This window comes from Sinocyclocheilus grahami, unplaced genomic scaffold (genome assembly GCF_001515645.1).
Source record: "Sinocyclocheilus grahami isolate Dianchi unplaced genomic scaffold, SAMN03320097.WGS_v1.1 scaffold247.1, whole genome shotgun sequence".
Lineage (NCBI taxonomy): Eukaryota > Metazoa > Chordata > Actinopteri > Cypriniformes > Cyprinidae > Sinocyclocheilus > Sinocyclocheilus grahami.
Window position 1 is genome coordinate 75,835 of NW_015505426.1, and position 11,802 is coordinate 87,636.

Sequence of the window (11,802 nt, forward strand, 5' to 3'; positions counted from 1 at the left end):
GGAGGGAGAGAGGGGGCGAGAGAGAGAGAGAGAGAGAGAGGGAGAGAGAGAGAGAGAGGGAGAGGGGTGTCCGAATCTGATTCGTTTTTTGAATTGGATCTTTTCATTGAATCATTTGAACTAGTCTGAGGTGCGTTTTCAAAAATTAATCGTTAGCAAAAATTAGTTCCACTGAACTCTACGACGGCACTTGCTAGTTGAAACGCACCAATGAACGGCTCTCGAGTAAACTAATGAAGAACAATCGCATGAAGAACAATTGTTGCAAACAAAATAAGGAAATATGTTTATGCCCATGTTGAGAAAGATGACAAACATTTTAGTGTTGTTTAAACACTTTATAGTTTTATCAATGGCTGAACTGAAATGGGACACTTCACTAAAAACAAAAAACGTTATTGAACAAGTTCTTTAAAACATATGATTCAAATGAACCGATTCGAAACGAGTCGCACTCAGAGAGCTCAGCTCACGAGGCCATCTAGCGGAAATGAGAGTTCAGACGAGCTCTGAACTTGTCCAAGAACACGGTAGTGCCATGGTTACTATACAGTCATTGCCAAAAGTGGTGTTCATTCACATTGTTTCTAGATTATTGTGTAGAGAGTGACCAGATGCATTTTAAATAATTGCTAAAAAGCTTCATTGACCGAAAAATGAACTTTATCAAGAAAAAAAATTCAGTTTTTTGATCCTGACCTAAATGACCAGCTAACATTAATTGACTAATCATATCAGCAGCACATATGAAAGAGTGAATGAGTACTAGTCAGGTTAATCACTATCATACTAATTAGATTGTAAGAGCAGACTGATTGCTATAAAGTGAAGTGAAGTGACATGTGGCCAAGTATGGTGACCCATACTCAGAATTAGTGCTCTGCATTTATCCCATCCAAAGTGCACACACACAGCAGTGAACACACACACACTGTGAACACACACCCTGAGCAGTGGAGGGAAGAAGCGCTTCCCAATCATTGTGTTCTTGTTAGCAATGATTACCTCCAAAGGAACATGTGCAGCCATCATCGCTTTGCATCAAAATGGCCTCACATGCAAGGAAATTGCTACAAAGAATATTGCACCTAAAAAGAACCATCTACCGGATTACAAAAACTTCAAGGAGAGAGGTTCGACTGCAGTGAAGACGTCTTCAGGGCGTCTCAGAGTGTGCAGCAAGTGCCAGGACCGTCTCCTCCTGAGGAGTCAGCTACGGAATCGTGTCTCCAGCAGTGCAGAGCTTGCTCAGGATGGCAGCAGATTGGTGTGAGAGCATCTGCACTCACAGTGAGGCCAAGACTTTTGGACATCGGCCTGGTGTCAAGAAGGGCAGCAAAGAAGCCACTTCTCTCCAAGAAAAACGTCAAGGACAAACTGAAGTTCTGCGGGAAGTACAAGAATTGGACAGCAGAAGACTGGTGCAAAGTTATTTTCTCTGATGAAGCTCCCTTCCGACTGTTTGGGACATCTGGAAAATCGATTGTTTGGAGAAGAAAAGGTGAACGCTACCATGAGTCCTGTGTTGTGCCAACAGTGAAGCATCCTGAGACCATCCATGTGGGGGGGTTGCTTTTCAACCAAGGGAGTGGGCTCTCTCATAATTCTGCCCAAAAACACTGCCATAAATAAAGAATGGTATCAAAACATCCTGCAAGAGCGACTACTTCCAACGATCCATGAGCAATTTGGTGATGATCCGTGCATTTTCCAGCATGATGGAGCACCATGTCACAAAGCAAGAGTGATAAAGAAGTGGCTCGAAGATCATTACATTGAAATTTTGGATCCGTGGCAAGGCAACTCCCCGGATCTCAATCCCATAGAGATCCTGTGGTCAGTCCTCAAAAGGCGAGTGGACAAGCAGAAGCCCACAAATTGTGATCAACTCCAAGAACTAATAAGGCAAGAAGAATGGATCACCATCAGTCAGGATTTGGCCCAGAAGCTAATATCCAGCATGCCAGAGCGAATTGCAGAGGTTATGAAGAACAAGGGTCAACACTGTAAATACTGACTCATTATATTTGTTTGCCAATAAAAGCCTTTAAAACTTATGATATGCTTATCATTGTTTTTCAGTATACCATAGAAACATGTGGAAAAATAATTTACAAATACTGAAGCAGCAAACTATGCAAAACACAATTTATGTCTGCCAAAACTTTTGGCCATGACTGTAGTTTAGTAATCTTAATTAGCCTATTCTACTTACATTTGTATGTGAAGTCGAAATCAACCCCAACTTTGCTTTAAAATGCATCGCAAGATCTCCTAACCAAAGATCACATGATCACAAACGGAAACCACATCCGTGAAGTGACCATCACATGTTCCCTTCGCTAACGGACTTCTGGAAGGGCCCTTCGTGAAGGGATTCAGTTCATTTGGAACGTCTCTACAAATGGTATCCCCTTCCCGAAGTGCCCTTCAAGGGCATTCTGGACTGGAACATATATTGTGTGTCAAAATCAAGACTTTACAACATTGTAAGCACACTTTTAAATCATGCACTTAATAAATAAAGTTTATTTTTTAACCAAACCCTGATTCTACATTTACTTATAAATCAACAGTTTATTGTCCTTCACTAATAAAATGTTACTATTTACACCAAGTTGCCACCAGAGTAATCCTTCATCTTAAAGATCAAGACACAACAAAATAATTAGCTTGAACACAAATGTTTAGCTTAATTTCTCTACTTTTGTATATAAAAAAGCTCTTATAATTTGACACAAATTCTTGGATGTAGAGCTAAGAGTGCAAGTTAACAAAAAGCAAAAAGAAGAAAGATTTTGTACAGCTGCTTATGAAGCCCATGCAGACAACCTCTTCATGTCATGATCGTCCTCCACTCTCTTCTTTGAGGCTGAAAGAGTGAAATAACAGACATTTAGATGAAGTGGAGACTGTGTAAAAGGCTTGGTTGGTCTTTTGCTGAATTTTAAAAGAATGTGTGGGTGTCTTTATACTTACTTGCACGGTGGCTTGGTCTTGCACTGGGCAGTTTGGTGGTTGGTACACTTGGTAATCTGCCCATATTCGTCATACTTTCTTCTAGTTCTTCCTGTTCCAACTCTGCCAGCTCTGCCAACAATTCATCCTAAAAAAACAAACGAGCACAGATCACTTCATAAATCAACGTAAACATGCCGCTATAAATAACCAGAAACTTTTTTAAAAGCTGCAATATTAAATAAATAAATGATGAACAAGAGCAAACACCCTTATAAACTTTAAATGTGGGGAAAATTAATTACTCTTTTTTTTTATAACATCTACCTCATCAAACTGATCACCAAAAGGTTTTGAGATGGCATCACTGATCTCTTGAGCTACTTCCTGTTGTTCTGTAATGTCCTGCATGAGGGAGTCAATCTTATCCAGATCTCTGAAAGTGAGAGAGACAGAATGATTGATGAGAGCTGATGACATTTGCACACAATGAGAAGCAGTAGGTTGACGTTTTAATCCACTGGTCAAAGTTATGCAACAGTATGCAATAATCATTTATAGGGTTTATCGTCTTTATAAAACAAAAATTACAACATCATTTTGTAGTATTGACCACTAAAATCAATTATTCCTGAGAGCTGTGTAATAAGTGATGATAATTGGATTTTTATATAACTCAATGGCAGTGCAAAGAAAACCAGTGATGACACGCACACGTTCTGGTGAACCCCTTTGATGGCTTTAGCTGCGTAACCCATGTTCTTCAGAACCTCTGTGTTTGTGGTGGCATTCTCAAGGGCCTCTTGCTGGAATTCAATAGTGGACAGTGTCCCATCAATCTGCGTCAGCTGCTGTTCGAAACGTTTCTTCCTCTTAAGAGCCTGAAGTGCAGCTAAAAAAAAATGTTAGGATCTAATAATGTTGCTTCTTATTGTCATCATCATCATCATCACCACATTAAACTACTAAAATTAAATGATTCAATTATATTTTTTCTGAAATTTTACAAAATTATATTTTCTTTTGTAAATTCTGCAAGATCAAATGAAAAAGTAAATGAAAAATCAGATAGAAATCCAAGATGTGTAGTCCCAAAAAAATTAAAAAATAAAAATCTGCCTTTTAAATGAATGCACCTTGGCCTCTGGGTGTAAACTACATGTTTGTGTAAATGCACAAAAGACAACTGTAAAATGAGGAGTGTCCCGATGAACAGCATGTCTTTATGAGTGACAGGGTGTCACTCTACATAAACAAAAGCCATGTTTCACCCACGTTTCAGTGGGGTGTTACACTTTCCAGATGTAAACGATGACACGTTCAATAGCATATTATATAACAGACACCTTGCTTTTAATCATTTACAGCTGATTAAAAAAAATGCTAAAAATATATATGTTTACCATTATTATTTTTTTCCATTGTTAAACTATAATCTTTAAAACTGTAATATCTAAATGACGAGTGAAATAAAACATTTTGGTAAATATTTGTGAAAATTATTTTTTATAAATCTTTGCACAAATAACACGAATGTCGCACGGTTCTGGTGTCATTTCCACCACAACAACTTTATCCCCGTTTGTATTTCATTATTTCAAAAGTTTGTTTACGAAGAACACAACAGTGTCAGTGAAGAGCATGATTGCGATTCATCAACTTATAGGCAAATAATTTCGTTAGGCTAACCGAGACTTGTCATTTGCACTTATATATTGTTGCTCTTTTGTTAGTTTTGACTGCTTTTATTGTCCTAATTTGTAAGTAGCTTTGAATAAAAGCGTCTGCTAAATGACTACATGTAAATGTAAATAATAATATTAATAATAATAATAAAATAAAAATAAGAAATTAACCTTATCAGGACAAACAAAACATTCCATCACTTTCATTACATTTCTGGGTACAAAGGATAAAAATGACATAATTCCCATCTGTTGTAAACAGAAAGACCTATTTAACATACCTATCTTGTTTTTGGTGCCATTCTTCTTGGCAATCATGATCTCCTGCTCGATTCTGCTCTCCAGGTATTCCTGTTTTTTAGTTAACATGGCCTCTGTTTCTCTCAGTCTGTTGATGGCCTCCTGGGGTGATGGACCAGACCGGGACCGATGCTTAGATCTAGAAACGGATCCAGAACTAGGCCTGGAGCTGGATGAGCTTGATGAGCTAACTTTAAACATCTTTGAAATTTTACTCATTTTGAAGGTATTGCTTTTAATTCCAGTTAAAGATCCAACTGATTTAAAACATCTGGCAGATACAGGATCGCGAGAGAAAGTGGCAATCCTTGAAGTCAAGTTCAATTCAAAACACCGACATAATCCAATCCTACTCTTCCTGAAATTCAACACTTGTGCGCAAGTAAATTGCTCCACGTGAAAAGGTGTATTCTACTTGAAGCGGCGCTACACAGACCGATCGGTGTATCACATGAAGTATCGCGAGAGCGATTCACGAAGCTGTCTGCTCTCTATAGCTCTCGCGATACTTTGAAGTCATGCACCGATCGGTCAGCGCAGCGCCGCTTATGTCGAATACGCCTAACGTCTCTGAAGACACGCCCGTTGAAATACAGAATGGAACAGTTGTGACATTAAATCTTGCAACAACAAAAAAGGTACACTCTTTTAAAATTTGCCATCCAAACCAGTGAAAATAGAGTTATTTCTAGTAGAAATTACAAATTACAATCTATTTCCAGGGTCTTTATTTATTCAAATAGCATTGTAAACATAGGCTTAGTGTGTAACATCAGTGGGATGTGAGTCAGCAGCAGTCATCTGCTCTCATACTCATTAGATTTCTATATAAAAAAGGGAATATCATTCGAATTTTAATCACTTTTTATGTTTAAATGCAGATTTTCTACCATTCGCATGTAGCAGCTGTTCTGGAGTGTTTTGGTAAGATGTTGTGCTGTTGACTTTGAAGACACTACATTTATAATATAAATAGTTAATCTCAAATCTGTATTAACACATCTAATTAAATTAAATGGTACAAATAGAAGTAATAACAAAGACAAGAAAATGACTGGACAGAAAAAGTACTATGGTGGTATCATATCCTATTATATTTTTCTATCATTATGGTACCATGGCATTTTTGGAATGGCATATGAATATACTACGGTACAAGAATATCATTCACTACCATAGTATTTATCAAAGTCCTTTTAAGACAAGTCATGCCACTCGGCGGCCATCTTTGAAACGCTGCTCGGGCATGCAAGTGCAAATACTATCTCTGAATGGGTAAACATCAAATTCTCCAAAACTGTTCACTAAGCTTATAGTTACATTTCGTATTTGTAATCACCAAAGAAATCTGACAACAACTGTGTCATAAATGTTGTTACTTTTGCTCAAATAGCGTTATAAAAAGCTTATTTTTCAGGCTAGGTCTGCCAGTGCGCATGCGCAGTCTTAAGCGCACGTCTCAGAACGCTGACTTGTTTCTATAGCAAACGGGACTTCTAACGGCAGCTGCAGTGACGCGCTGACTTTACAGATTAGCGATTGGCTCTTTCATTCAGAAGGCGGGGTTTGCCTTTGACACGTCTTGGGTATTCCATAGTCTTTGGTATTTATTGAATACCATGGTGTTACCATGCAGTGGTAATTCTACAGTATACTGGGGAGACACTATGATGGGCAAATGAAGCCTCATGAAGCACTGAGGCTTTCCTCTGACTGTTTCAGGAAAAGATTCAAAGCTTCGGGAGTGTCAAACATAGCGCCATCTGGTGGTCAATAAAAAATGTAGCAGCCAAAAGCCTGTGAAAAGTGTGTGTGTGTGTGTGTGTGTGTGTGTGTGTGTGTGTGTGTGTGTGTGCGTGTTAAAATTCTCTCTCTGATAAAATAATTTACCCATTAAACTGTGGCACTAAATGCCAATATGAATATCAATATGATGTAATAGAAGAATAATGTACACATATGAATTGCATATGCCAAATATTTTTTTTCTTCATATTACTTGTATGGCTGGGTATTTACAATTGTAATTGAATAAGTCTGAATGAAAACTTACTCCTAAAGTAAGATCTGGGGTTTCGAACATTCCGACACACGCACGTGATTGGACAGATAGTGAGGCTTCATTTTCTGCTGACCACGTGGTTCTCTGAAAACAATACACGCTCCGGCACAGAGCTTCGTTTTTATTGCGCTGCTTACCCGATACGCGATTTGAAGCTTACAGGTGCATCTCAATAAAGCTTGATTGGCCAGCAAACTCACCAGACCTGAGCCCCATAGAGAACGTATGGGGTACTGTCAAGAGGAAAATGAGAAACAAGAGACCAAAAAAATGCAGATGAGCTGAAGGCCACTGTCAAAGAAACCTGGGCTTCCATACCACCTCAGCAGTGCCACAAACTGATCACCTCCATGCCACGCCGAATTGAGGCAGTAATTAAAGCAAAAGGAGCCCCTACCAAGTATTGAGTAGATGTACAGTAAATTAACATACTTTCCAGAAGGCCAACAATTCACTAAAAATATTTTTTTATTGGTCTTATGAAGTATTCTAATTTGTTGAGATAGTGAATTGGTGGGTTTTTGTTAAATGTGAGCCAAAATCATCACAATTAAAAGAACCAAAGACTTAAACTACTTCAGTCTGTGTGCATTGAATTTATTTAATACACGAGTTTCACAATTTGAGTTGAATTACTGAAATAAATGAACTTTTCCACGACATTCTAATTTATTGAGATGCACCTGTACATGTAATCACTCCGAAAATAAATAATTTTATTAAGAACAACAGTAAACTACAGGTCAGCAGTCTTGTCAATAAAAACAAAGGACTTTCCAATTCTTGTTTGCTTTAGGTAGCCAACTGCTAATTTTAACTTAATCTATATCTGTTAATTAGAACACATGACAGCACACTACAGACACAATGTGATAGAGTAATATTGAAAAGAAAATACTTACATTTTTACTTCAGTTCGTTAAAGAGTTTGATCATCCACTGAAACGACTGTCCCATGTTAACGTGGGCGTGGTTTGTGAGCGTGACATGGGAGCATGGCAAACTTCCCTAAAACGCTTTATTATGCATGATACCAATGTATACAACTGGTGAAACACGGTTTTAATCTATGATATTTGGAATATCGCAGTGACGAATCTGTCGCCGTCTAACATCTGCTGGAAATTCAGGTAAACACACTTGCGCGCACGCGCACATCCCCAGTTAACACGATCCCCAGTTGATCCAAAAAATAAAAGAGTAACAGTTTTAAGAGTAACTATATACACATACATACATACATAATATAAATGTAAATGTATATAAATGTATGCATGTATGTTTATTTGACTGATTCCTGGGGTTTAAATGGCTGTTACAGATGATTCTCTTAATTCTTTCAGGTGCTGGTGAAAACAATCTCTGGGTCTGGGGGAAGCATATGGAATGAAATTAGACTCAAAATGATAATAATAATATAAGGAAGGAATAACTTGACAACGTGCCGTTGAATTACAGAAAAAAAACAAGGTACGTCACGATCTGTTTGGCAAAATTAATATAAGCTATTCTGTCTCTTAAGACAAGTTAAGTTAGAACAAGTTCAATAAAACATCTTTATTATATTTCTACGGTAGAGGAGAATAGCCAAACCAAAAAGAAACAAAGAAAACACAATGTAACATTCATAAAACTGTACACAATGGCATGCACACATGTGAGTGGGGCTAGTGCCATCTAGTGGTCGCTGACTTTGTGTTTCAGCTGCTTGGGCAAGGCTAAAAAGGCGGAAAGAAAGTCTCAAAATTCAAATGAATCAAATAGAATCGACTCAGATCCCTGTCACCCGATCCACAAATGCACATTTTAATCGCAACATGCACAAATTATGATACTTTAATACAAACTATAACATTTGTATTCACAAATATGTCTCTATTCGAACAAAATGCTGCACATTAATGTAATTATTAACTCTGCTGACACCGGTTGAAAAGCATTTGTTTCAGTGTAGTAACGCAAATTTTTCAAAACGTGTACACGTTAATGAATTGCACTGGACCTTGTTCGTTGGTAGTTGTGTGTGTGGGGGACGTGAAATGCTGTAAACTGCGAAAATGAAGTATCAAAATCCAAATGAGCCGAACAAGATCGACTCGAACTAGACGTCAATTAATGCACGCGTGTCACCTGATCCACATATGCATGGATTCCTTTTTGCATGAGCAATTTATGATATATTAATGCAGAACAGAACATTTTTATTCACAAACATGTCTGTATTTGTAAAAATAGCTGCACAATCATTTACTCCTGAATTCCAGACTCAATTTGAAAGGTACTTGTTTGTGGTTAGTAAGATACATGTATAAAATGTATGCAGTACATGGATAATTGTGCGTGCATCTATTAATAATTTTGAGCCTAATATCATCCCATAGAAGCACATCATATCCATGTAGCTTTGAGGATTGCAAAGAGAAAGAGCGGCTGCCTGTCATCCGCCCACACTTTGAAAAACACCTCTGCCTCACATATAAATACTATTACAAACATACCTTACATCTCTGACACTGCTGAAGTCTCACCTAATGGACAGAGACTATAGTGGGAAAACAATAGATAAAACCTCATTGAAATAATGTTTTGTGAATATAACCATTGCAACTGGTGTACTAAGTGTTGTGTCCTTATCTAAAATGCTGTGCTCATCTATACCTGACAGTTTTCCTCTGGTCTCAGACATCGGCATCAAGATGACCATAAGTGTGAGAAACTGGAGACACCAAAGCCTCGCATTGCTGCAACACAGGAGCTGGTGCAGAAGATAGTGGGTCAGTTTTTTTAGCAGAATTTTAGCAGTACACTGCAAAGTACACTGTTTTATCTTGGATTCAAGTTATTTGCATTGCTGTCTCCTGCTGTTTGGTGTACATACTCTTCATATCCACATGAGGGCAGTAGAGTCTAATATTGAAGAGTTTGTGTTGCCAAATAATTCTTAGGAAGCTAAAGAATAATCTCCACAATACTTCCAACAGAGTCAAAGAAGAATGCACCACCAAGTAAACGCAGAAAAGGAGCAAAAAACGCAGCAACTGCTGCAAAAGTTGCTCTGATGAAGCTTAAAATGCATGCGTCAGGAGATAAAGACCTGCCACAGGTATCAGAGCCAAACTTGTATTACAAAGTACCTTCCTTTGCATTCATTTATGACAAGTATTACATCAGAAATTCCTCCTCTGCAGACAGAACGGACATATTTCCAGGTGTTTCTGCCCAAAGAGGCTAAAGACCCTAGTTTGCCCATGTTCTTCTTCTCTAAGTGGAGTGTTGGCAAAGTAGAGGATTTTGCTGCATCTCAGGCCAGTCTGAAGAACAACAACAATGTGCTCACAGCTAAGGTCAGCCATACAGCACCACATTTTGGATTTTGCTCAGCTGTGTGTCGACTCCGTGTTCACGGTGGGGGTTGCAGAGAAACATGACTCAGAGTCCACTTGTGTAATGGCGGCCACACTAGAGCATGCTCACAAAATGGTGGCGACAACGGAGTTTGATCGCAAAATGGCGGACGCAACCACACCCCATTATGTCACAGCTGCTCTTCATGAATCAAGTCAAGTCATCGCTTATCTTCATGAGTCAAGTCACAGTTTATTGTCATGAGTCAAGTCAAGTCACAGCTGATCTTCATGAGTAAAGTCACAGTTAATCTTCATGAGTCTAGTCAAGTCATGGTTGATCTTCATGAATCAAGTTAAGTCACAGCTGATCTTCCTGAGGCAAGTTAAGTCACAGTTGATCGTCATGAGGCAAGTCTAGTGACAGCTGATTTTCATGAGTCTAGTCAAGTCACAACTGATCGCCCTGAGTCAAGTCTGGTCACAGCTGATTTTCATGAGTCAAGTCTTGTCACAGCTGATCGTCATGAGTCAAGTCAAGTCACAGCTGATCGTCATGAGTCAAGCCAAGTCACAGTTGATCGTCATGAGGCAAGTCTAGTGACAGCTGATTTTCATGAGTCTAGTCAAGTCACAACTGATCGCCCTGAGTCAAGTCTGGTCACAGCTGATTTTCATGAGGCAAGTCTGGTCACAGCTGATTTTCATGAGTCAAGTCTGGTCACAGCTGATTTTCATGAGTCAAGTCTTGTCACAGCTGATCGTCATGAGTCAAGTCTAGTCACAGCTGGTCATCATGAGTCAAGTCTAGTCACAGCTGATCGTCATGAGTCAAGCCAAGTCACAGTTGATCTTCATGAGTCAAGCCAAGTCACAGTTGATCGTCATGAGTCAAGTCTAGTCACAGCTGATCGTCATGAGTCAAGTCTAGTCACAGCTGATCGTCATGAGTCAAGTCTAGTCACAGCTGATCGTCATGAGTCAAGTCTAGTCACAGCTGATCGTCATGAGTCAAGTCTAGTCACAGCTGATCGTCATGAGTCAAGTCTAGTCACAGCTGATCGTCATGAGTCAAGTCTAGTCACAGCTGATCGTCATGAGTCAAGTCTAGTCACAGCTGATCGTCATGAGTCAAGTCTAGTCACAGCTGATCGTCATGAGTCAAGTCTAGTCACAGCTGATCGTCATGAGTCAAGTCTAGTCACAGCTGATCGTCATGAGTCAAGTCTAGTCACAGCTGATCGTCATGAGTCAAGTCTAGTCACAGCTGATCGTCATGAGTCAAGTCTAGTCACAGCTGATCGTCATGAGTCAAGTCTAGTCACAGCTGATCGTCATGAGTCAAGTCTTGTCACAGCTGATCGTCATGAGTCAAGTCTGATCATCATGAGTCAAGTCTAGTCACAGCTGATTTTCATGAGTCAAGCCAAGTCACAGTTGATCTTCATGAGTC

The 11,802-nt window shown here is 39.0% G+C and overlaps 2 protein-coding genes across 3 annotated transcripts in view; one reads left to right on the plus strand and one right to left on the minus strand.

Annotated features, from left to right (window-relative positions):
- Positions 1-2,513: 2,513 nt before the first annotated feature.
- Positions 2,514-5,331, minus strand: LOC107598197 (charged multivesicular body protein 4c-like). 2 transcript variants are annotated; one of them, XM_016289471.1, is made up of 5 exons: positions 4,925-5,331; positions 3,673-3,850; positions 3,286-3,394; positions 2,984-3,106; positions 2,514-2,872 (listed from the first exon to the last, which is right to left on the minus strand). In XM_016289471.1, the coding sequence occupies exons 1-5, from the start codon at positions 5,160-5,162 to the stop codon at positions 2,837-2,839; spliced, it is 684 nt and encodes a 227-aa protein (XP_016144957.1). In that variant the 5' UTR covers positions 5,163-5,331; the 3' UTR covers positions 2,514-2,836. The 2 variants fall into 2 exon arrangements, with proteins under 2 accessions (XP_016144957.1, XP_016144956.1); XM_016289470.1 differs by having other exon boundaries at positions 2,980-3,106.
- Positions 5,332-5,394: 63 nt separating this feature from the next.
- Positions 5,395-11,802, plus strand: part of LOC107598192 (AN1-type zinc finger protein 1-like) — a 9,703-nt gene continuing 3,295 nt past the window's right edge. Inside the window, exons 1-7 of the mRNA XM_016289465.1 lie at positions 5,395-5,404; positions 5,540-5,581; positions 5,825-5,867; positions 9,390-9,481; positions 9,690-9,779; positions 9,987-10,108; positions 10,194-10,349. Of these exons, the coding sequence (XP_016144951.1) occupies positions 5,395-5,404; positions 5,540-5,581; positions 5,825-5,867; positions 9,390-9,481; positions 9,690-9,779; positions 9,987-10,108; positions 10,194-10,349 (555 nt within the window). The remainder of the gene's footprint in view (positions 5,405-5,539; positions 5,582-5,824; positions 5,868-9,389; positions 9,482-9,689; positions 9,780-9,986; positions 10,109-10,193; positions 10,350-11,802) is intronic.

Bases quoted from the DNA above. Each gene is read 5' to 3' on its own strand.
- LOC107598197 (XM_016289470.1), bottom strand. From the start codon at position 5,162: ATGAGTAAAATTTCAAAGATGTTTAAAGTTAGCTCATCAAGCTCATCC. The intron at 3,395-3,672 runs GTGCGTGTCATC...TCTCACTTTCAG, and splicing joins AAAGGGGTTCACCAGAACGT to AGATCTGGATAAGATTGACT. The intron at 2,873-2,979 runs GTAAGTATAAAG...TCACTCTTTCAG, and splicing joins AAGACCAAGCCACCGTGCAA to CCTCAAAGAAGAGAGTGGAG.